The sequence below is a fragment of the Rousettus aegyptiacus genome, unplaced genomic scaffold, assembly GCF_014176215.1.
Source record: "Rousettus aegyptiacus isolate mRouAeg1 unplaced genomic scaffold, mRouAeg1.p scaffold_m13_p_8, whole genome shotgun sequence".
NCBI lineage: Eukaryota > Metazoa > Chordata > Mammalia > Chiroptera > Pteropodidae > Rousettus > Rousettus aegyptiacus.
In genome coordinates, this window is record NW_023416311.1 from 15,109,711 (window position 1) to 15,132,076 (window position 22,366).

At 47.0% G+C, this 22,366-nt stretch overlaps 2 protein-coding genes across 8 annotated transcripts; both read left to right on the forward strand.

Annotated features, from left to right (window-relative positions):
• Positions 1–415: 415 nt before the first annotated feature.
• Positions 416–9,471, forward strand: RNPS1 (RNA binding protein with serine rich domain 1). 5 transcript variants are annotated; one of them, XM_016136527.2, is made up of 9 exons: positions 611–956; positions 1,384–1,402; positions 3,707–3,894; positions 4,135–4,290; positions 4,922–5,113; positions 5,401–5,503; positions 5,756–5,909; positions 7,979–8,120; positions 8,580–9,471. In XM_016136527.2, exons 3-9 carry the CDS (start codon positions 3,824–3,826, stop codon positions 8,677–8,679), a joined length of 918 nt encoding a protein of 305 aa, XP_015992013.1. In that variant the 5' UTR covers positions 611–956; positions 1,384–1,402; positions 3,707–3,823; the 3' UTR covers positions 8,680–9,471. The 5 variants fall into 5 exon arrangements, with proteins under 5 accessions (XP_015992015.1, XP_015992010.1, XP_015992013.1 ...); XM_016136524.2 differs by lacking the exons at positions 611–956; positions 1,384–1,402 and adding an exon at positions 451–568; XM_016136526.2 differs by having other exon boundaries at positions 611–1,402.
• Positions 9,472–9,610: 139 nt separating this feature from the next.
• Positions 9,611–21,755, forward strand: ECI1 (enoyl-CoA delta isomerase 1). Of its 3 annotated transcripts, none has more exons than XM_016136531.2 (7): positions 9,611–11,169; positions 11,317–11,436; positions 14,155–14,282; positions 18,921–19,067; positions 19,940–20,061; positions 20,159–20,337; positions 21,476–21,755. In XM_016136531.2, the coding sequence occupies exons 2-7, from the start codon at positions 11,412–11,414 to the stop codon at positions 21,640–21,642; spliced, it is 768 nt and encodes a 255-aa protein (XP_015992017.2). In that variant the 5' UTR covers positions 9,611–11,169; positions 11,317–11,411; the 3' UTR covers positions 21,643–21,755. The 3 variants fall into 3 exon arrangements, with proteins under 3 accessions (XP_015992017.2, XP_015992018.2, XP_015992016.2); XM_016136532.2 differs by having other exon boundaries at positions 9,611–9,962; XM_016136530.2 differs by having other exon boundaries at positions 11,161–11,234.
• Positions 21,756–22,366: the final 611 nt, after the last annotated feature.

Here is a 22,366-nt window from a genome sequence, read left to right on the forward strand (position 1 = left end):
CCACCCCGCACACCACGCGTAGTTTTAAACTGCACAAAGCCATCCCCGCACCGGCCCACTGAACCGCCTCCGCCCTGAGGATCCCACCGTTGGCTGCCAGAAACCGCAGCGCCTTCGCAACCCTCCTCTGCCACCGCCTGGCAGCCGAGGGACCGAAAGCACCGTGCCCGCGCGTCGCCAAGGCCGGTCGGGAGCCCAGTGCGCAAGCGCACGGAGAGAGGCGGGGCCGCGTTAACTACCTCGGCGCCCGCTGGTGAGCTGCCCACGTGGAGCGGCCCTCTCGACCCCAGCAAGCAGCCAATTTGCTGGCTCCATGAGGCGCACAGGAAGACCTGAGCAGTACCAAATACCCCTCCAGAGAGGGAAATACAGTAAGCTTCCCCGATGAGGCTCACCACGAAAGGCTTTGGCCTTTTAACACTGCGCGCTCGTGCCTATTGGCTGAAGCGCTCTACGTCATTGCTGCGCGCCGAACGGCGGCGTCTTCCCGCTTCCTAACTCTGACGACAGTGCGGCGCCGGCTTTAGCGGCTGAGGAGAGCGGGAGGAGGTCTCGGCGGCGGGAAGATGTAAGTGCTGGAATCCAGCCCCATCCAAGCTTCAGGGGTCTCCCGCCAGGCTTGGTGGGGTGCGTCGTGGTGCAGGCGCGCTTCCCGGCCCCGCGGTGGGGACGGCGGCCTGGCGGTGCAGCGCGGGGGTCTCAAAAGAGTGTGTCCCCAAACGGGTATAGTGGGAGGTGCCGAGGCTGCGGCCCGGAAGTGGTCGGGACCGCGGCGGGCGGAAGGGCGCCCTTGTTTCGTCCACTCTGCGGAGTACCCCGCTAGGCCTGCGGGACTCGGAGCTGCCGAGAGCGGGGCCTCTGCCCTCAGGGTTCTCTCGTCGGGCTGGAGACCGAGGCCCGCAACGCTGGGCCCTGCCCTGGAAGCGCTCACAGCCCGGCGCCTGGACTGGGGAGTTGTGAGTGAACGCGGACGGGGGTGGCGAGGTCGCGTGCGGGGCCCGTGCCGGTGGGTGCGGAGTTGCATTGTGGGATACCCTGAAAGACCGGCTGATTCTCCCTTCGAGGCCATTAATTCAAACATTTACTCCACGAACGTTTACCGGGCTCCTGTGTGCCTTTCTCAGTGCCAGTCCTTGGGATACGGTCCCTGAGACCATGGAGCTCAATTTAATGGGTTACCCCCAGAAGGGAGGATGCGGGACATTTAAAATTCAATGTTGGAAAGACGTGGCCTTTTCTCTCTCTTATTTGTATGAATTGTGCCTAAAATGTACTTTTAAATGGGGAAGGTGCTCTGAAAATACGAGCTGAACCGTCACCTGCTCGAGATTTAACTAATTGTTCTCTCCTCTCTTTGATTGTTGGACGCGCACCTTTCCGGAGGATGGGGGAGGTAATCAAGGTCCTGTGCTGTTACCTGAACTTATGTAAACAAGGAACCTCAACTTTTGCTTTCTAGCATTCGACCACACCCAGCAAAGTGTTCATTTACTCTGTGGTTCTTAATTTTTAGAGTGTTTAAAAATAACTGGTGGTGCTTATTTTCACAAAGTACACTGGAGCAGATCTTTAGGACTGCGGTGGGGCCCAGGAATCTGCACTCTAGGTCAGTGCTGTTCCATAAGGTAGCCATTGGCCACATATGATTATCAAGCACTTGACATACTCCTAGCCTAAGCGGAGGTGTTTAAAAGACTCAGTGGGAGGATAGAGATTTTATTAATAAAATTTAATGCTGATTATATGTTGAAAAGATAATATTTAGAGTATAGTGTGTTAAATACATTACTGAAAGTTAACTACTGTTAACGTCTACTTTTTGTAATGTGGCTAATAGAAAATTTTAGGATATGTTTAAAGCTTCCACTCTACTGGACAGTACTGCCCTTGTTGATACTAATTGCCATCCAGGGATCCCTGTTAAGCATTGAGAGAGATGTGACTTTGGAGACTAAGGTTTATGTGAGAAAAGCCTCTAAACAATGTCCTTCATAACAGGCATAGGAACTGTCACCATAGTAGTGGTGAGAAATTGAGGCTCAGAAAGATTAAATGACTTGTCAAAGGTCATACAGCAAGCTAACCCAATCTAGCTGACTCCAGACTCTAAACCACTGAACCACTGAATTATACTTACTGATTGTCCAAGGATGCTAACCTTATCTGGTGTTGCCAGTTTGGTATCTATAGTACCTTATCATTTTAAGGCAAAATGTCTTAAAGATTTTACAGACCTGGGAAAGAGAAGCAAGGGTAATATTCTCTGCTCTCTTCCACTCTCGTTTGATTGTCCAAAGCTGGGTACTCTTTCTGAGTCAGAACACTATTCAGCATTTTGGGCACCCCTGCACTCAGAAACAGAATCCCAATTGGTGTGCTATGTCCAGGTTACTAAGAGATTGAGAAAGGTGGAACAGAAGTGGTTAAGACTGATATCCTGAGATCTTTGCTTACAACTCAAGCAAATTGTACAAAACTTCACCGAAATTACTAAGGCAGCAGTCTCCAGGAAATAGGGCATATAATGAATTAGTAGTTTGTTCTTGAATAACATTTACTAATGGCCATTTATTGAGCACATGCTGCAATCCCAGCACTTTGCTCAACCGTTAAGTGTGGTATCGCATCCAATTCCGATGTCTATATTTTTTTCTTGACGTTTTATTTTTGAAAGAATGTAAACATACAGAAAAGTTAAATTATACAGTGAATACCCACACCACCATCACCTAGATTCTAAGTCACAGTTCTGCTGTATTTGCTTTATCATGTATCTAGCCCCAACCATCAATCCTTCCCCCCCCCCTTGAATTTCAAAGTAAATTACAGGCTTGGGTATACTTCCCCATAACAGTGGTCCCCAACCTTTTTGGCATCAGGGACTGGTGCTCCTATGAGAATCTAATGCCTGATGATTTGAGGTGGTGCTGAGGCAGGGATGCTAGCGGTGGGGAGTGGCTGCAAATATAGATGAGGCTTCTTTGCTTGCCTTCCACTTACCTCCTGCTACGTGGCTGGGTTCATAACAAGCCACTCAACGGTATCAGTCCAAGGCCCAGGGGTTGGGGACCTCTGCCCTGTAACGCTTCCATATGCATATCATTAACCAAAGTTCTATATTTACAACTACTTTTTAACATTGTTTTACAGCTTTTTAAATGTTCATATGGGACATTTATCTGTTTACATTTGGGTAGTGAATGTTTTGATGCTAGTTCCTTTTGAATTAGTTGGTTTTTTTTTTTTTTTTTTTTTTGCTTCCAGTCATAATGTATATCTAAAGCGTCCTACAAGGAAATTACAATAAAACGAGATCTAATCCTAGCAGGCGAGCCACACTTATTTAGGTTTTTCTCTGTTCTGCATGTGAATGTGATGTCCTATTTCTAAGGGACTATAGAGGGCTCATCATGAAACTCGAGTGAAAAACCAGTATCATACCATTTATAAAATAACAGTGACCGGCACCACCATTGATTCCTTAAGAAAAAGACAAACTGGGGTGACAGTTCTACCTGTGTTTCCTATGGGGGTGGGATCCTCCCCGAGGAAATGGTGAAGGTCCCCAGCGTGTTCCTGGCCTTGTGGACGCTTGCTGCTTACTGTGTTCCTTGCCGCCGTCTTGTGTGCTCAACTTTTGACTGCAAAGTAGATTTGTTGCCTTGCCAATTCGTTCACTCTATGAATCCTTTTATCTTGTTATCAGGCTGCACTTTGGCGTAAATTGCAATCGATTAGGGATCGTTTCTCAGACTCAAGTTAGAAGTGAGAGTTCAGATAAGTGAGGCCTCCATTGCTGCTTTGAACACCTCAGAAGGGGAGAATGGATTTATCAGGAGTGAAAAAGAAGAGCTTGCTAGGAGTCAAAGAAAATAATAAAAAGTCCAGCACTAGGTAATCCTGTCAGATTTTTCTAGTGCTACTTTGGGGGTGCTTGTTGCTAAAGACCCTCAGAAAGGGGAAGATTGGAAATGCCTTGCATTGTACAATGAAACTGTCCTAAGCCACAGATCATTTTGCTCTGTGATGGCCTGGGATCTCTGTGGCCCCATGGATCCCCTCTTTTGGGTTGTGCTGTTATTCCAGGGTTTGGTCAAAGGGACATGCGATCTCACACTCTTCCTCACTACCCAGGGCTCCTTCTCCTACCAAACGCAAAGACCGCTCTGATGAGAAGTCCAAGGATCGTTCTAAAGATAAAGGGGCCACCAAGGAGACAAGCGAGAAGGATCGTGGCAGGGATAAAACTCGAAAGAGGCGCAGCGCTTCAAGTGGTAGCAGCAGCACCAGGTGGGGTAGTATTGAGAGGCCATGTCCCTCCACCCTCCTGAAGAGCATGGAGAGTGCTCTGTCTTATTTATAAAGAAAACACACTATCACATTGTTAATCAAGAATCATAATTATGGCAGACTGGTTTGGGGTTTGCTCTGATTATATACAGAAGACGATTTGGGGGGTGTTCTTCAGATTTTAAGGAATGGGACCTCTTGGGATATATTTTTCTCTCAAGCACTTTTTATTCAGTTAGATTTGAATTACCCTAGCCCAGAACTTATTTTTCTTTCTGTTGAAAACCAGCCTCAGTCCATCGGTAATCACCTTCTAAACTGAGTTGGTGGCTCTGACTTGCCAGGTTCTTTCTTTACCTCTCAGTAGGCAAGGCTTCTCTATTAGTAGGAAGCAGCTTGTTCTTTCTTTCCTGTCACCGCACAATGCGAATGCAGTCTTCTGTCCTTACCTAGGGCTTTGGCTTGGGGGCAGGGGGAGGCTACTAATGTTTTCCCCTCTGGGGAAAGCAGTATGGCTTGGAAATATGAGGACAGCCGTTCCCTTTCAAGAGCTTGTGCAGGGTCATCTGTGCTAAAGAAATGCTGTTCCCACCAGCTGTTGTCTGTGACCACACTCCCTCTCACCCCTCAGGTCTCGGTCCAGCTCTACCTCCAGCTCGGGCTCCAGCACCAGCACTGGCTCGAGCAGTGGCTCTAGCTCCTCATCGGCATCAAGCCGCTCGGGGAGTTCCAGCACATCCCGCAGCTCCAGCTCCAGCAGCTCTTCTGGCTCTCCAAGTCCTTCTCGGCGCAGACATGACAACAGGCGGCGTTCCCGCTCCAAGTGAGCTGCCCTCTGGCACCCTTTCTCACCAAAGCTTGTGAAATATCTGTGAACTTAAGTTTACAAACTGCAGGCTGTAAAGTTACTGTAATTATTATAGAAATTGACCCAAAAGGAGTCTTTCTGTCTTGAATAAGATTTCTAAGACAGGGATAATATGCATGAACTGTAGGAAAAGCTTCCTAAAAAAAAAAAAAAAAAAACTAATATTAGCAGTTAACATCCTCACTAAAAATAACTAACTTGACAGAAATTGCTTGTTTCTGGTGTTTTCTTTTTTCAATCAGATCCAAACCACCCAAAAGAGATGAAAAGGAAAGGAAGAGGCGGAGCCCTTCCCCTAAACCTACCAAAGTGCATATTGGAAGGCTTACCAGGAATGTGACCAAGGTGAGGAATCCCAACTATCCAGCTGACCAGGGGCTAGCATCTTTGACCAATTTTTAGAATGTAGCCTTTCGGAGGACTGGTGTGATGGTACGTGATTCAAGTAGAGTACAGATTAATTCCTTTTAATGAAATATATGTTTGTGTCTAGAAGGTTTACCTCCAGATGCCAAAGTTGTTGTCATTATGTAGTGAATTCTCATTGACTCTTAAACAAGGTGCTTGAACATTAGAGTGGCCCTTCTTTCCTTCTAGGATCATATCATGGAGATATTCTCCACCTATGGGAAAATTAAAATGATTGACATGCCTGTAGAAAGGATGCACCCTCATCTGTCTAAAGGCTATGCATATGTGGAGTTCGAGAATCCAGATGAAGCTGAGAAAGCACTGAAGCACATGGATGGAGGTGAGTGGCCCTGCCAGCACTCCTCTGCACTCCCTTCTCTCCCCTATCCAAGAATAGCTACCCACCACACATAGGAACCTTTAGAACCAATTTCCAACGTGGTTGAACGTCATAATTTCCCTGCAGCTCTTAGGATTTTAATTCTTACTTAGTGGACGTGTGTTTACCAAAAACATGTTTTATAAAATATTATGCTTGAGAAGTATTCAGCACATATGACTATATTAATTACCATTTTAAGAATTTGGTAATCTGTTAAAAGCTTAATAATCAAATGAAGGGGTGTTTTTTGTTTTTTGGGTTTTTTTAAACAAAGACTATATTGTGGATATAACGAAGCATTTGGCTTTTATTTGGCAATGTTTCCTTTAATCCTCTCTGAGAGTTGTTTTCTGTTTTGCGAACATTTCAGCATGTTTAGGATTACTTTGCCGAACTCACACTTTTACCCATTTCTCAAAAGTTCATATCTTAACTATTTATGGACAGTTGTGAATAGTTTCAGGTGGCCAGTTTTCATTTTTTCTTCAAGTCAGCATTTTAAGGAATGTGGAATTTGTCTCTTCCCCAGCTTGGTGCTGCTATTAGGCAGAGAGCCAGAACTGCCCACAACACTGTGGGCTGCCAAGCCAAGTGGGGAGGAGAATCTGAGCACGCAGAACCTTCATGCCCTCAGAGGCCCTGTTACACAGATAATAAATAGCTTAACAGTTTTTTCTGAATAATTGCCTTTGAACCTTGGTAGAGTTTTGATACTAGGAAAATGTCTTTACTACTTAACTAACTCTGTTTCAATCTACTTAAATTCCTCTGAAATGATTTAGGGAGTTCTGGATAAACTCTAAATGCATCAGCTCTTGGCTTTGTGAATTACTCCTTTGTTTTAGACATTGTCAATTGTGTATTTAGAGTCTGACCACTTGCTAAAAATTGCAGAGACTGGACACAGGGTATGTGTAATTATAAGCATTCCATATTTCCTTAAGACTCTGGTGGACTTTTTTGTGTGTCCCTGTATTGTACTATGCACCATCAGATGGAACAACTCCATGTTGTTTCCTGAAGGAAAGTGGAAGGCTTGACCTTTACTGGCAGCTGGCCAGAATGTAGATTTGTCTATTATTTTATAATCAGTGCTGTGGAATCTAACCGGGGCTGGCTTTGGCAGTGAGCCAGAAGCCACCTTAAGCCTTTTGAGTCTGTTCTGAACACAGGTCCTCGTGCCTGTGCTATCTCCTTTATACTTTTGAAGTTTCTTTGAAGGTAGGACCTGAGAAGATAAAAGAGCCCTCCACGCTTTGGGGGCACATGGGCAATGCGTGGTCCTCTGAGCAGTCCCTGGACTGAGGTCAGAGTGTATGCGTCCCTGGGCTTCTAGGTCTACACCTTGGTTTCATTTGGTCTTTCACTGATGCACTTTCCCAAACTCTTAAGACAAACTTGACATCTCCTGAACCTCGTTTCATATTGTCCCCCCACCACTAAATCTTCTTCCTGGGCCCCACTTTTTAGGAGATCATAGCTCATCCAAAACTGGGTGCTGATCACCATTCCCACTCCCCAGCTCTCCATCTGATCCAGTGCCTAGATCTGGGGATTTTATGTCCCAGTTATCCCTTGAGTTCTTAAGTTTCACTTCATCTCAGTCCTTGTGAAACCCCCAACAGGTCTCCTATCTTGTCTTGCCTACCTCCGTCCCACCGTTCTTAAGAAGGAAATTCAAATGTTAATACCATGTTCTGGCTCAAGGCTGGGGCACAACCCTTCCCCTCACTTAACGGATTCTAGCACGTTCTTTGGGTCTCAACTTGAATGTCACTTTCTCTGGGAGGCTGTCCCAGTGCATCAAGGTCGAATCCCTTGGGACATTAAGTTCTCTGCCCCCTTCCAGTTTTTTTGATGAAACCTTCAATAATGGTAATTATCTGGGTGTTGCTGAGATAAGTTGAGTTTGTCCTTGTTCCCGGGGCTCCTGTCTTTTCTTCCACGGTATCCCTACATCTGATATGTGGTCTGGCCTAGGGTAGGTGCTTATTACATATTTTGTAACTTGATTCTTTTTTCAATAGGGCAAATTGATGGCCAGGAAATCACTGCCACTGCTGTACTGGCCCCCTGGCCTAGGCCACCCCCTAGGCGATTCAGCCCTCCCAGGAGAATGCTGCCGCCACCTCCCATGTGGCGCCGGTCACCCCCACGGATGAGGAGAAGGTGAGTTAATTTGGGGTCTCTCAGAGGGCTGATGGGGGCTGGTTTAGGGTTTATTTTCCACACAATACAACGACAATAACTTTGGGACCTATTCACCCCCATGTGCACACAAACCCCTCCCCCCCATGATGGGAATGGGAAGGTAGCATTGGTATGGGCGACCTTCAAAACTTATTATGTTCATTCAAGCTGGGCAAAGGAAGAAAAGGGCAACTGCTGGAGAGAGGGACATGCAGAAGGGGCAGCCTTGCGGGTTGTACCAGTACTCCAGAACATCCATTTCCTTCCCGAGGGCTTTGTGTCAGTACCATCCAAAGGGAGCTGTGCTGACTGTGTTAAACCATGAAACTGTACAGAAGTGCTCCTGAAAGAAGATGCTTTACCCTTACAGTTCAAGATGTAGAACTGCTTTTATCGTGTTTAATTCAGTATCTGATGGGTTTTTTCCTCTTCCCACAGGTCACGCTCTCCAAGGCGCAGGTCCCCCGTGCGCCGGCGGTCCCGATCGCCAGGCCGCCGCCGCCACAGGAGCCGCTCCAGCTCCAATTCCTCTCGATAAGCAGGCCACTGAAACTCTGCCCTCTGTAACTTATATCCCATCCAACTCAGTTCTGTCCCTTTTCTAACCGAAGGAGAGTCAGTAGGAAAGAAATCCTCACTCAGGGGCAGACTTGAAGGCAACATTGAGACATTTCCTCTGAGGGCCAAATTTGGCTGCAAAAGTGTTTTTGGTTTGGGGGTTGTGCATATAAAGATGCCCTCCAGTTTCCTGGCTAGAAAGCTCCCACGTTTCCAGAATCAGTTCGATGGTGAAGCCAGCAGGGATGAGCAGGGTTCCAGGTGGCAGTGCAGCCCTAGCCTGGGAGCACATTTTTCCATTCCATGGATGACCTGGGGCCAGTCTAGTGGCCTGTCGGATCCTTCAGGAAAGGGTGTGTTTTCATGCAGCTGCTAGTCTGTTACCCTGGCCCTGCTTCCCTGCTTGAATCCTTCTGATCTTTAGGGTCAAACACCTCATGTTAGTCACCACAAATGGTTTTTACATGTACTCATACTCTCACACTTGACTTGGTTTTCTCTCTGATGTTGATGAGCAAGTTGAGAACTAGCTCTGTAGGGTCTTCATGGACTACCACCACCGCCCCCCCCATTGTGGCTGTTATTCATGGTGGGTGGTCTTTCAGCAACATGTACATTGCTTTTTTGGTTTTTTATTGTACAGTCAGTACTATAAATTTTCTGTTATGAGTTTTTTTGGTAACTAGCATTTTAGATAATGTTGCGTTTGTACTTTGTTGTGTAGAGTGAAAGGACTGTCTTGAATAAACCTAGGATTCGAATGAAGATTGAATATTGGGTTCACTGCCTCCTTCCTCTCCCTTCCTTTCCCCTCCCTTGGCCCCAAAGATAGCTTCAGTTGTGAGAGAATTAAAAACGGCTAAGAATTTCAATTTCATTTCCAAAGTCACACCTCTCGAGTCTTTTAGCCAAGAGAACACTGAACAGTGTACCTGAGTGTTGCCCCTGCGGCAGACAAATGAGATATGATTTATCACCTTTATGTTCCCAAGAGCATCGAATTCTGCCTGATCAGAAACATGGATCTCATTTGCTGCTGCTGCTGCTATATTAATTACGTGTGAAAAAAAAATTTTTCCCTCAATAGGTTTGTGCCACAAAGAAGAATTGGAAACACAGTGTTAAAGAACAAAAGTTTTGATCACCTGACACTATACTTGACCGTTACTGTGCCCAATGTTCAAACCGGTCAGAACAAAACCATGTGCCGTCAAGCAATACAAAGGCTTGCTGCCTATCCCTCACCTCCTTCCCCCTGCCTAGGTGGGTGACCACCTTGGTTTCTTGAGTATCATTTCAGTGTTTCTCCATGCAGGATCAAGCAAATAAAAACATCCACTATTTCCCTTCCCTTTCTCGCGGAGGAGGTAGCACTGCAATTCCATCAGTAGTGTGATCACCTATTCCTCCCTGCCGTGCCTGGAAAACATGGTACTTGGCATTGGGGAAGGTGGGCACTTAGTCACCAAGCTATGCTATCCCCCACACCTGTGGCTAAAATACCAACCTTGATTCCTTTTCCACCACAGGCAGGAGGCAGCTGATGGCTCCCATCGGCCTTCCTTCTGTAGCCTTTTCAGTAACCACATTTCAGAGCTGGCAGAGTTTGAAAAAAGCCCTGGTGTGAGCTTGCCAGGGTTTCCAAATCCCCTTTTTACCCTTTAAGCCCCAAACTGTCTCCAAGACTTGTGCTCCATGACTGCTGTGACCTATGTGCCATCACTCCCAGCTTCAACACTCCTGCTTGGATAACTTAACCTTTACTTGGTGGGAAAGTCTGGCAAGAGTCCGAGTCTCCCATGGGTAGAGGGGGAGCGTGGGTCTTCCCTATGGGGTTTTGGGAAAGGGCCCAGCCAACTGTCTATCCCGCAGCCCCAGTGACTTGCACAGTGAAGCCTGAGGCTGGGCTGCAGCGCCCATTACACCTAGTAAGCCAAGCGGGGTGGGTGGCCTGAGGTGAGGTCCAGAGGACAAGATTTGTTGTGTCCTAGTTGAGGCATTGCAAGGTGGGGCGGGTTTAAACTGGATTGCAGTTGTGAAAAACACCTGCAGTCCTGGCAGGATGCCTGGTGCTTGGAGCAACAAGGCCATCAGAAGCAGATGTGGACTTAAAGACAAGGACACATTGCAGGGAGGGCGCACACGCCTGAACCATTCTGGGACTCCTTGCTCTAGGGACGAGGATGGGAAAAAGTTACCTGGGAAGAAATAGCTGATCACAGTGGCCTTGAGGCCGAGTCTGGGAATTGGCTGTAGTTTGTAATTGCTAACCTGATAGTAACTAATGATGTTTTGCAAGGCCAGCTTTGTGAGGGAGAATAAAAAGCCATGGAAATGGGTGGGGGCTGCTAACATTGCCATTCCTCTCCCTTATCCATGTTAGTAAAAGCATTTTCGGACTCGGATTCTTCTTCCTAACCAGCTCCGCAACAGTTTTGTCCAGGAGGGGCAGTAGAGGCGATATAAAAGGGTGAGTGACGCCATCTCAGTCGAAGATGGCGCTAATGGTGAAAATGCGGTCCCCTGCGCACTCCTGTACGTGACCTCCGGCGGGTGGACGGACTCGGGCAGGGGCCGCAGGGCGGCGGGCTAACAGTCCTCATACTGATGTTCACAGGGGCTCGGCGTCTGGTCGCAGCCGTCAGATGCACAGAGTGGGCGACCGGTGGCAAAGTCAGTGCGCGGCGCTTTGGAAGCCAGCGCCAACTAGTGATGGTGGAGCCAAGTCCCACTGCAGGTAATGCTCCTCACCCAACCCCCACCCCTCACCCCTACTCCGGCGTCCTTGAACCCTGGAACCCGGGCCTCTCACACGCTGGGCCGCCGGCTCCGTGCGTGGACCTGTGGATTCAGAGGTTCAGCAGTCGTGCTGATATCTGGCTGGCCGGAGTTACCCAACCTCCCGAGCCTGTTCTCTGCCTGTGCCCGCTACCAAAGTATAAGAAAGCTGAATAAACCACAGAGAGTGGACCCTATCCAGTTCATTGTATTCTCCTCAGCTTCAAACCCAGAGCTAGAATGCGGACTCCTGAAAGCCATTGAATATCTAAAGGCCAGGAGAAAAAGCTCAGTTTTAAAGTCAGTTTCTGTTGGGTTTAGAGATTAAGGATCATCGATCTAATGGTCATTGTGGTTTAAATGGGTATTTTTTTCCCCCTAGTTCATGAGGATAAAAATGTTTCTGTTTTTAAAGTTTGAAGAGATGTGCTTTTTCTAAGCTATTCAATTGGAAATTGAAAATAATTGAAAGTATTTTGGAAAAACTTTAATTTTTTTTTATATGCCCACAGAGCATGGAACCCAGCAAATATCTTACTAATTAAAGCCAGGAGCCACAAATGGAATCACTTCCACCACCACTACCCACATTCCAATCAAAACACTCTTAAAACTCTCCAAAAGGGGCAGAAAATTTAGAAAAGGCACCTTTGGAAGAGTAACCTATGCTTTCTTTACCAGAGAGCACTCCAGAGCTGAGTCCTGAGAAGGCTTGGGGTCAGAGATGGGCAGTTTTTAGGACATGCTGCCCCATGGCCTCCCAGCTTTAGGCCTCAGCCTTTCAAGATGGGGACCCCGCTATAGGTGTGGGGAGTCATCCTCCTCTCCTCCCAAACACACACATGTTCCACACTATTGCCTAGGCCCAGAACAGTATCTACACCACTTTCTTTGATTTAGTTCTTTTCTGAAACTCTTTGGATTGGGGCTGCCTGAGCCGGGTGATGAGGGGCTGGCCTTCGGGTTATCCAGCAAAAACCTCAGTTTCTGAAAGGATCATTTCTGTGGCAGATTTGAATAGATGTCAAAAAGTACAGAGATATATTTAAAAATGGAATGAATGGTGATGATGGCTGCACAATATTGTGAATATCCTTAACACCCCCCGGATCGTGCACTTAAAAATGGTCCAAGTGGTAAATTTTATGTTGTGTAAACAAGTAAGAAAAAGGTGTTGTTGAGATAATGTTTTAATAAAGTCTCTCCCGCCCCACCACAGAAGAATTTGCTGACTTAGTTGGCTTAGCATGGTAAAAAATTGAGTTTAGGAAAGCCAGTCCTCGCTGCCAGACCCAGTTAGCTTTCAAGTGTCTTGAGGCTTGAAGTAATGGAGTAAAAGTGCTTTAAAAATGTTTTTATTTAAATGCTGTTATTGAAGCTGATTTTAGATTCCATTCAACGTTCCATTCAAGTAACATATTTAGTGCCAACCCTGTGCCAAGAGTGTTGTTACTCACCTCTTGACATCAAAGGTCATCCAAATTCCACTTCGTTTGCCTTCGTTTTGTCAGAGGCTGCCACACTAGCCTCTGACAAAAATCCTGAGTCAGCTTCAGAAACTTCCTTCTGAACCAAGTTTGGGGAGCTCGCTTCTAGAAATTTTGATTGCTTCTTATATGTACATGTACAAACCTGTAGCCAGTACCTCCTTCTCCTAAATCAAAGTCCTCAAAAGGGCCCGTTGCCTTCAGGACTTAGTTCTCATTCCCAGAGAACATTTTGTGTTAACCGTCTGGAAATTTTCAAAATCCTGACCAGGGAAATGCACCCTAAATGAACGGCGGCATTTCTGAAGCCCTTGGGATCTGCTCTTGAGCCAGACAAAACAGATGACTCTAGCCACCCCAGGCCAGCAGCTGCACTGTCCACAAGGGCAGGCCCTGTCTCTACTGCTTTCCATGCTGCTGGCAGAATTAATGAATGAAGAACATCTGACCCCCAGTATTTTTCCCCTCTGCCCTTAAATAAGCATGAACCAGAGCACCTCACTATATTTCTCCATGCATATCTAGTTCTCAAAGTTGGCTCACTCACTTCTTAAGAAACTAAGGCCATTTCCTACTCCCATGAAGATGGAGGATTTACATCTGGTAGAAAAAGAGCAACAAAAATTTGTACGTGAATTTCCACACAGCAGCATTATTTACATTAGCCAAGAGGTGGCCAAGCCAAGTGTCCATCAGCACATGAGTGGATAGACATGCAATATACAACATACAATATACAACAGGATATTATTGGGTGTTAAAAAGGAATGAAGAACTGGTACATGCTACAACGTGGGTGAGCCTTGAAAACATGTTAAAAGAAGCTAAATAGAAAAGGTCACATATGATTTTATTTATATGAAATGTCCACTATAGGTAAATCAATAGCAACAGAAAGTAGACCAATGGTTGTCAGAGGCTGAAGCAGGAAGAATGGTGACTGCTGATGGACACAGGATTTCCTTTTGGAGTGGTGGAAATGTTCTACAACTGGATAGTGGTTGTACAACATTGTGAATGTACTTAACAGACCTGAATCGTTCACTTTTAAATAGTAATGTTAAGTGAATCTCACCTCAATTTAAAAAACCCAAAAACCATGTACTTCCTATGGCCAGGTTGAGGATGTAGGATGACTGGAAGTGCTTTTCCTCTTCTGGACATGAGCTTTCTCATCATTTTCACACTAGGGGTTGCTGTGTTGAAGCTCAAGAACCCCCCAGTGAACAGCTTAAGCCTAGAGTTCTTGACGGAGCTCAACATCAACCTGGAGAAACTGGAAAATGACAAGACCTTCCGAGGCATCATCATAACTTCGGTGGGTGCTCCTTAGCTTCTCAAAGTCTCGAGTTCTCTGATCAGAGTGCCAAATCTGTAGACCATCTGCACGTCACATGGTGTGGAATAACCAGCCCCAGATGTAGGTGCCCAAGAGAGGATTCCAGGGATTGTGGCCATGGGCAAGTGTCATCACCTGCACAACTAGAGGGTTAATGAGGGGAGAGGGAGGTAATGGAGGGTTAAGAAAAACAGACAAAACACAGAGACATACTATAGGAAAAGCTGGGGCCAGGTGGGACACTGCACTCTGATGGAGATATAGTGACCCTGTGGCAAAGTCAAGGAGAGTGTGGGAGTCTTCTTCTCAAGACTTAAAACTTGCTGGCAACAATAATCTCCCTAAGGTATATCTGTACCTGGTTATCTATGCTAAGCTGTCTATTTTTTGTTTCCTGCTCTGGCCATGGCAGATTGCAACACAGTCAAGCATGGCTTTGTGAATGCTCCAGCTGCAGGATTTGCAGCACAGATTCAGCTCTCTGTAGGCAGGTGATGTTTTTGCGGGGACAACCTTGAGCCCATACTGATTCATGTGCAAACTTGGCAGTACATTCCTAGGGTGCCCTCCCTGGGTGCCCCAGTAACAATGCTTTGTCCTGAAAGCCATGTTCTCCGTTCCTCTTGGGGCAGGTTTTAGAGTTGAGTTCTCAGAGGGCAATTTTTTTTTTCCTGAATTATCGCCACGATCGCCTCACCATTTCCCCCACAAGCTGGCAAGCACTTGTGTGAGGGCAGTGTCATGGCTGAGGCCTGGGAGGGACAAGAGGCAGCATCTTTTGGGCCCAAGAGGGTGGGACTAGGAGTGACCCTAAGGGGAAAAGGTGTAGTGGCTGATGAGAAGAAGAGCCAGGTGGTCCTCAGAGCCTGGGCTGATTTTAACACCTAGACTTTAAGAACTAGGGGCTTTATGTGTTTCTGCCCACTCTAGTAGGCATCAGGCCCACCTGCTCTACCAGGAGCCACGGGTACTAAGAGAGAACACAGATAAGACCAGGCTAAAGAGATGGAGTGCAGAACCACCTGGGAGTGCATACACCCCATGGGTTTTTTGACACTGGGGTTTGCAGAGCAAAGCCTGGCCCCATTCCATGGGAGAGATTGTTGTAGCCACCAGCCCCCAAAAGACACACGGAGCACCAGAATCAGTGAGTTATAGGAAACACTCTTTATTCAGCCAGCTGGGTCTGCCAGGGGTACGCAGACCCCAAATTAAGCAGCCCCAAAATGTAGAGATACAGGGTTTTTAAGCCCCAAATATCATTCTTCATTCTATCTAAACACAAAGGTCTATTTTTCTTCTACTCACTACCTGTCGACCCACAGGTCAGGTGTGCAAGCGGGGGTACAGAAGCAGAAAGCTTATTGTTAGAATGTTATATTCCTATGGGTGACAGCGTATGTTCCCATGAATATAGCCAAGCAGTAATTTTCCAGCAAATAATAAATTTCTAGCAGTCATTTTTCAGCCATTACAAGATTAGTCTGCATTGCTCCACAGGTGGGAATGATACTTATGATTGTAGATTGTAGAAGAGTTGGCGAAAGAATCCCAGGGAACTTTCTGACAATCATAGCTCAACTGCCTAGAAATGCTAAAATTTCTTGGGAACTTTTTACCCTGAATAATTTCTGAAAATACTTAAGATGTCATTTCATAACGTGACATTTTCTTTATTGTACTCTAAAAATAAGAGAACTTCATGTCACCAAATATAGGACATGTGCGCACGTTGGTGTTGGGTGCTGTACAGTGAGGGTCCCTACTGCCTCCAGACCTCAAAGTCGCACAGCCCTGGAGGAGGGGAGCCAGCATCTGTCCCTCCAGAAGCCCACATTCTCCCCACTACAACATGATTTCCCCCAAAATGTGTCTGTGTTGTGTTCTGTATTGAGTGCCTACTGTGTATACAGCACAAGGCCCACCTAGTGGACACTCATTTTAGTGTCCTGTGGCCACCATCACAAAGTATACAAACATGCCGCGTCCAGCAAGTGGTAAATCCTGCCACATCCAGCACAGCCCCAGAAAATAAACCTGAGTGGGAATAGTGGGAGAGATGAAGAAAAGAAAGAAAAAAGCGGGGATCAGGAGGTCCACTGCCCACTGATGGTGGACGATGGCGCAGTTTTATTTTTGCAAGCTGCTTTTCTACAGGAACATAATTGACATAACAACAGTTTCTTCTACTTTTCCCAAGCCATATCTTCTCATTATCTTCTCATAACCTTTAGCTTGTGTGCCTGCCTGCAGCTATATATTTATACTTCCTTATTCTCCAAAGGAGTTTGCAGAGGCAAGGGTAACTAACCCTTGATTGCCCTCGAAGATTGCAAGGACCTTTGTCCCGCTTACTGTTGCGCTTACTGTTGTGGAGACAGTTAGGAAGAAGAGTCCGAAGAGTCAGAGTCTGGAAATGCATTAACTAACATGGTTAAGGGAGAGGGGATGAATGGCAATGCTGGCTTCCCCAGCCCTGTCTCCATGGCTTTTTATTCTCTCTCTCACAAAGCTGGTTTTGTTGTTATTATTAGTTACAATCAGATTAGTAATTACAGATTACTGTCAACTCCCAAATTCAGCCTCAAGGCCACCACCATGTTTTCAGCTACTCCCTCTTCTTATCCTTGTGCCTAGAGCAAGAAGTCCCAGAAAGGTAAGGCATGTTCACCCTCCCTATATGTGAGGATGGTGCTTGTTGCTCCAAGCACCAGGCATCCTGCCAGGACTGCAGGCATCTCTAACAACACTTACAACCCACTCTCCACATAAACAGGGTAGTTTAAACCAACAGAAGTATTTTCCCTCATAGTTCTGGAGGCCACAGGTCAAAATCAAGGCATCAGCAGAACCTTTTCCTTCTGGAGATTCTAGGGGAGATTCCTCCTTGGCTTCTTCCAGCTTCTCGGGGCTCCTAGTGGTCTGTACTTATCTCTGCCACTCCATTCGTCACATGTCTGCCCTGTGTCTGTGTCCAAATTTCCCTCTCCTAGGATACAGGTCACGGTATTTAGGCCCCCCCTTACTCCAATATGACCTCATCTTGATCTTATCTGCAGAGACCCTATTTCCAAGTAAGGTCATATTTACAGGTCCTGGGAGTGAGGATTAAACCCTATCTTTCATGACTTGGCCCACTACAGACTTGTTGCTAAATCACAGAAACAGGCCACACTACCTACATCCTTTTTAGTCTGTGTGACATAGGTCATCCCCAGTTAGGATCCTGTGATTTGTTCTCTCTCATCCAGAACCAAACTCTTTGACTTGGTGAAGCATTAGGACTGTGCCCACGTGCGGTTGCCATGCCAGAGATCTGTGCTGATAAAATGTATTGGATTCTGTTGGAGGAGGGGGCCGGGGTCTCATGGTGGGGAAAAAAACAAGGAAAAAGGCAGAAAAGTCCATGTAAAGTCCTGCCATATTTTAAACAAGAGCAACTCTGTCCCCTCCCCCATACCTTCTCCCAGCCAAAGGCTGGCTTCCAGGTCCCTGTATCTTTCCTATGATGGACAGCAGACTTGGTGTAATAGTTACACATCTTTCCATTTCTGTTGGGTCTTTTTAAGTTACAGGAGTAGAACACATTCTATAGAAACAAAAGGTCAGCCTCCAGGTGTAACCACATACAAGCACATGTGTGTACAAGAAAAATGGGTTCACATCAACACCTTGCACTGCAGCTTGCTTTTGTTGCTTAATATACGGATATAGGGGACATGGAGTGTGACTGTCCCATATTTTATTTATCTGCCTGCTCCTCATAGACAATGGATGGTGTTGGGTCTCACAAGCAGCATGTGGTAGCCATTGTCAGTTCTAGTTAGTGAATCAGTCATTAACAGGTCACACCAGCCTCAGGTGCCCCAGCCTCCAGCTGTGGGAGCATCTCCTTTGCTCAGAGTAGCTGTGACCACACGGGACCCCAGGGCTGAATGTTTCTGCATGAAGGCTGCTGAGCCATCCTTCCCCATCTGTGTTCTTGGCCCAAAATCCTTCGAACACCTAAAACGCCCACCACTTGAAAATACCATTGGCCTGACAGCCCTTTATTCTAGCCTGTTGCCCTTCTGTGTTTGCTTGCCAGCTATGTCAGGACCTGGAGCATCCGCACTGGACAAACATACCCTCAAGATCATTCCTCAGCCTTCTGTCTCGTACATCATAGCCCAGGGCAGAGGTCTGGCGTCTTGGTCACTGATCTTTCCTTCCCTGGCCATCTTCAGACAGCACTACCTCCTGGTCTGCACAAATCTACAGCTTGCTTGACCTTTCGGGATAAATCAACATGTGCCCCCAACAGACTCAGTCAGGAGTCCTCCCCACACCTCAGTTTCTCTGCCCAGGATGCCACACACAGGTGTGCACAGAGTCCAGTGTGTTCATATCCCTGAGGTAGCGCCCAACCTTGCCTGCCTGTTCTGCGTTTTCTGGTTTGAACTCAGAAAGGGAAGAACATCCCAGAACATAGGAACTGAGTCTGAGGGAGATTGAGGCTGTCCCTGGAGCCCTAGCTTGACTCCTGGGGTCAGTGCCCTACTGCCCTTTGAGCTCCTGCAGGCTCCCCTTCCCTGGCGGGTACACTCTGATGAGGCTCTGGTACCCTTGTTCACCCAGGACTGCCCCAGGATCTTCTCAGCTGGCCTGGACCTGAAAGAACTGTGCGGGAAGAACCCAGCACACTACACCGAGTACTACAAGGCTTTACAGAATCTGTGGCTGCGGCTCTACCTGTCCAACCTGGTGTTGATTAGCGCCATCAATGTGAGTGTCCATACTCCTGAGTGGCCTTGCTGACTCCCTAGAGGCCAGCATGGGCTGGGGCAGATGTGGCCCTGCACTCCGAGGGTAAGAGAGCCTTGGGGAGACCTTTAGACATTCAGACCAGCGTGACAAGGTGGGGGCCACAGGGGCCAACTCATTCACTGGGATGGGGGCAGGACCTCATGGCCTATGGTTGACATGGCCCAGTGAGAGGGCTATACAAGGAGCGAGTGGGGGATGGGATCCACTTTTCAGAAACATCATTTTGGCCTGACCTAGGGAAGACAGGGGCAGGCTGCTGAGGTAAGGGAGTAGAGCTGAGGCCCAGGAACCAGTGTGCCCTGAAGAGATGTGGTAACAACCCAAGTAAGGTGAGAGGAGGCCCTGAGCCTAGTAGAGGGGACAGATGGTGAGAGGAAGACTCTGTGGGGTATAGTGGCCACTGACAGTGACCTGCCATCTCTGGGGCAGTAGGGTACATGAAGTGAGGTCTATATGAGTTTGGAGTTCCAAGGACATCCTGCTGGGGATGGCAATGGGTCTGTGGACATGACAGCTCCAGCTAAATGCTCATTTGGCACTTAGCATCCAGACAAAAGCTGTCAAAGGAAAGGCAACTTGCATCCCTGACCAGAGAGTAAGAAGAGTGATTTTCTGGCCCTGAGCTGCTAACCTTGCCAAGCACCTGGGGCTGATGGGCAAGCCTGAGTTTCTTGCACAGCCCAATGTTGGTGCAGCACCCTGGAGGCTAGGAGCACTAAGAGCTCACACCCAATGGCAGGCCTTTCCTTGGGCCCCAGCTCTCTAGAATATGATTGGGACCAGCAGCAGCAACACCCAGACAGAGCCTTATGGTCATGCCTTTCCTGCAGGGATCCTGCATTGCTGCAGGCTGCCTAATATCCCTCGCCTGTGACTACCGGATCCTGGCTGACAACCCCAAGTACGTCATTGGGATGAATGAGACCCGGCTGGGCCTTGTCGCTCCCTTCTGGTAAGACCAGGGACTGTACTCACACTCACCTTGACCCCAGGCTGAACTAACTACCTGGGAGCCCCCAGCCCCAGGTGAGTGAATGTCTGCCTTCCAGGTTCAAAGACAACCTCGTGAACACCATTGGGCACCGTGCCTCTGAGCGTGCGCTGCAACTGGGGTTGCTCTTTCCACCAGCAGAGGCCCTCCAGGTGGGCATTGTGGACAAGGTGGTGCCTGAGGACCAGGTGCAGAGCACAGCTCTCTCAGTTATGGCCCAGTGGTTGGCCGTTCAAGGTGAGGAGCACAGGGAAGGGTGGCAGCTATGGGTACTAGTGGGTGAGCAAAGCCTCTTTTTTCCCTTCTCTTGCCATCCCAGCCTGACACTCCTGGTAAGACCAGAAATTTCTCATGTAAAGGTTCACTATGCAACTCACAAACATGCCTACTGACTTAGTAGTGTCCTGGAGCCACTATAACAAATTGCCACAATTGGAGCTGGGTGGGGGGAGGTGGGGGGTGTTGCTTAAAACAATAGAAATACATTCTCATAGTCTAGAGGCCAGAAGTCCAAAATCAAGGTGTGGGCAGAACCATACACACTCCAGCGGCTCTAGAGGAGGATCATGCCTGCCTCTCCCAGCTTCTGGTAGCTCCAAACATTCTTTGGCTTGTGGCCACATCACTCCAGTCTTTGCCTCCATCTTCACATGGTCTCCTTTAACTTAAATCTCCCTCTCCTTTCTTGTATAAGGACACTTGTCATTGGATTTAGGGCCCACCCTAAATCCAAGATGATCTCATATTAATTACATATGTGAAGACCCTTTTCCAAATAAGGCCACATGCACTGGTTCTAGAGGAGTGGTTAGGACTTGCACATATTATCTTTTTGGGGTCCACTATCCAACCTACTATATGGATGATTATAAACAACCTGCATGGCTATTTATAGAAATGGAGCTGGTTATATCAACTATGATAGGAACCAGGATCAACAGACTGTCTAAAGAACCAAGTAGATTTCTGGCTTTATGGGCCACATAGTCTCTGCCACACCATGGCATAAAGGCAGCCACAGAGAGTATGTTAACCAACGAGCATGCTTAACTCACATGGGAGGCCAAGATTGCCATTCTCTGACTCAGACAAATGACTGAATAGTGTGTAGCCATTAAATATGTTAAAAAGGATATTTAGTGACATGGACAATATAGTTGAGTGAAAATAACAAGTTAAAAAAGGCAGTTTTTGTAGTTTTATCCTGTATGTTTTTTAAATCAGTAGGCAGTGGGGAACAGATGATTTTAAGTTTTTTTGCTTACTTGTATCTTCTAAGTTTTCTACCAAAGTTTCTATTGGAACTTTCTTGGGAAAGTTGGAAATGATGGCACTGTCTCAGTGTGTTTTCACAAGTGGACGCTGTTTTCTTTAGATCATGCTCGACATCTGACCAAGAACATGATGCGGAAGTCCACAGCAGACCTCCTGGTGAAACAGCGTGACGCAGACATCCAGAACTTTATCAGCTTTCTCTCCAGAGACTCCATCCAGAAGTCCCTGCAGATGTACTTAGCAAAGCTCACACAAAACAAAGGCTAAGGGCTGGACTGCCCACACAGGGTTTAGGCATATACATCCTTCTAGGGGATTCTCTGGTGCTAAGGTGTTTTAAACAAAGTATTTCCCAATTTAAAAATTCTTTCAGTTCTTTATTTTTATTTATTTATTTTATTTTATTTTATTTTATTTTATTTTATTTTATTTTATTTTTTTGCCTATCTCAGAAGGCCCTATTCCTTGTAGCTAGTGTTTCAAGGCCCACCATGAGTGCCTTTCCTGCCTGGCAGGTGGGGTTGGTGGGCAGTGTCTGAATTTGGAGATCATGAACTGGCAGGTGGGGCTGTTCTGGACCTCCAACAGTGTCACCACTGAGTGTTACCGTTCCCAAGGCAGAATTATGAATAGTGTCTTCAGCTTGTCCCACCCCTGGCCTCCTGGCTACCTGGTTGCTGAAAGCATAAAGCCAGGCAGTGATGGTTCACACAATACCGCCCCCCAGAGACCTCCCAGAGAAAAGCCTTTTGGCCAACACATTTGTTCACTTGGAGGGAGTGTATGACAATTCAGAGAAATTGGGGAACTTGGAGAGGGACAAGGGAGCCATTACTTGAGAGGCATTCTGTGCTGTGTCATAGATCTTATTTTAGAAAGATCTTGCAAGAAAAACTTATTCACGCTCAAAGGCTTTTCCTCCCATACAATTCAGGACAGTTCTCAAATCCTGCCAAAGATGGGATGTTTTGAAAACCCTTGTCAGTTATGC

What these genes read in the sequence shown, in the direction of transcription:
- RNPS1 (XM_016136524.2), top strand. Translation starts at nt 3,824, where the DNA reads ATGGATTTATCAGGAGTGAAAAAGAAGAGCTTGCTAGGAGTCAAAGAA. An exon ending in AATAAAAAGTCCAGCACTAG is followed by an intron (nt 3,895 to 4,134) that starts GTAATCCTGTCA and finishes CTCACTACCCAG; the next exon opens with GGCTCCTTCTCCTACCAAAC. An exon ending in AGTGGTAGCAGCAGCACCAG is followed by an intron (nt 4,291 to 4,921) that starts GTGGGGTAGTAT and finishes CTCACCCCTCAG; the next exon opens with GTCTCGGTCCAGCTCTACCT.
- ECI1 (XM_016136532.2), top strand. Translation starts at nt 9,902, where the DNA reads ATGTGCCGTCAAGCAATACAAAGGCTTGCTGCCTATCCCTCACCTCCT. An exon ending in ACCTCCTTCCCCCTGCCTAG is followed by an intron (nt 9,963 to 11,316) that starts GTGGGTGACCAC and finishes TGATGTTCACAG; the next exon opens with GGGCTCGGCGTCTGGTCGCA. An exon ending in GGCCTTGTCGCTCCCTTCTG is followed by an intron (nt 20,062 to 20,158) that starts GTAAGACCAGGG and finishes TCTGCCTTCCAG; the next exon opens with GTTCAAAGACAACCTCGTGA.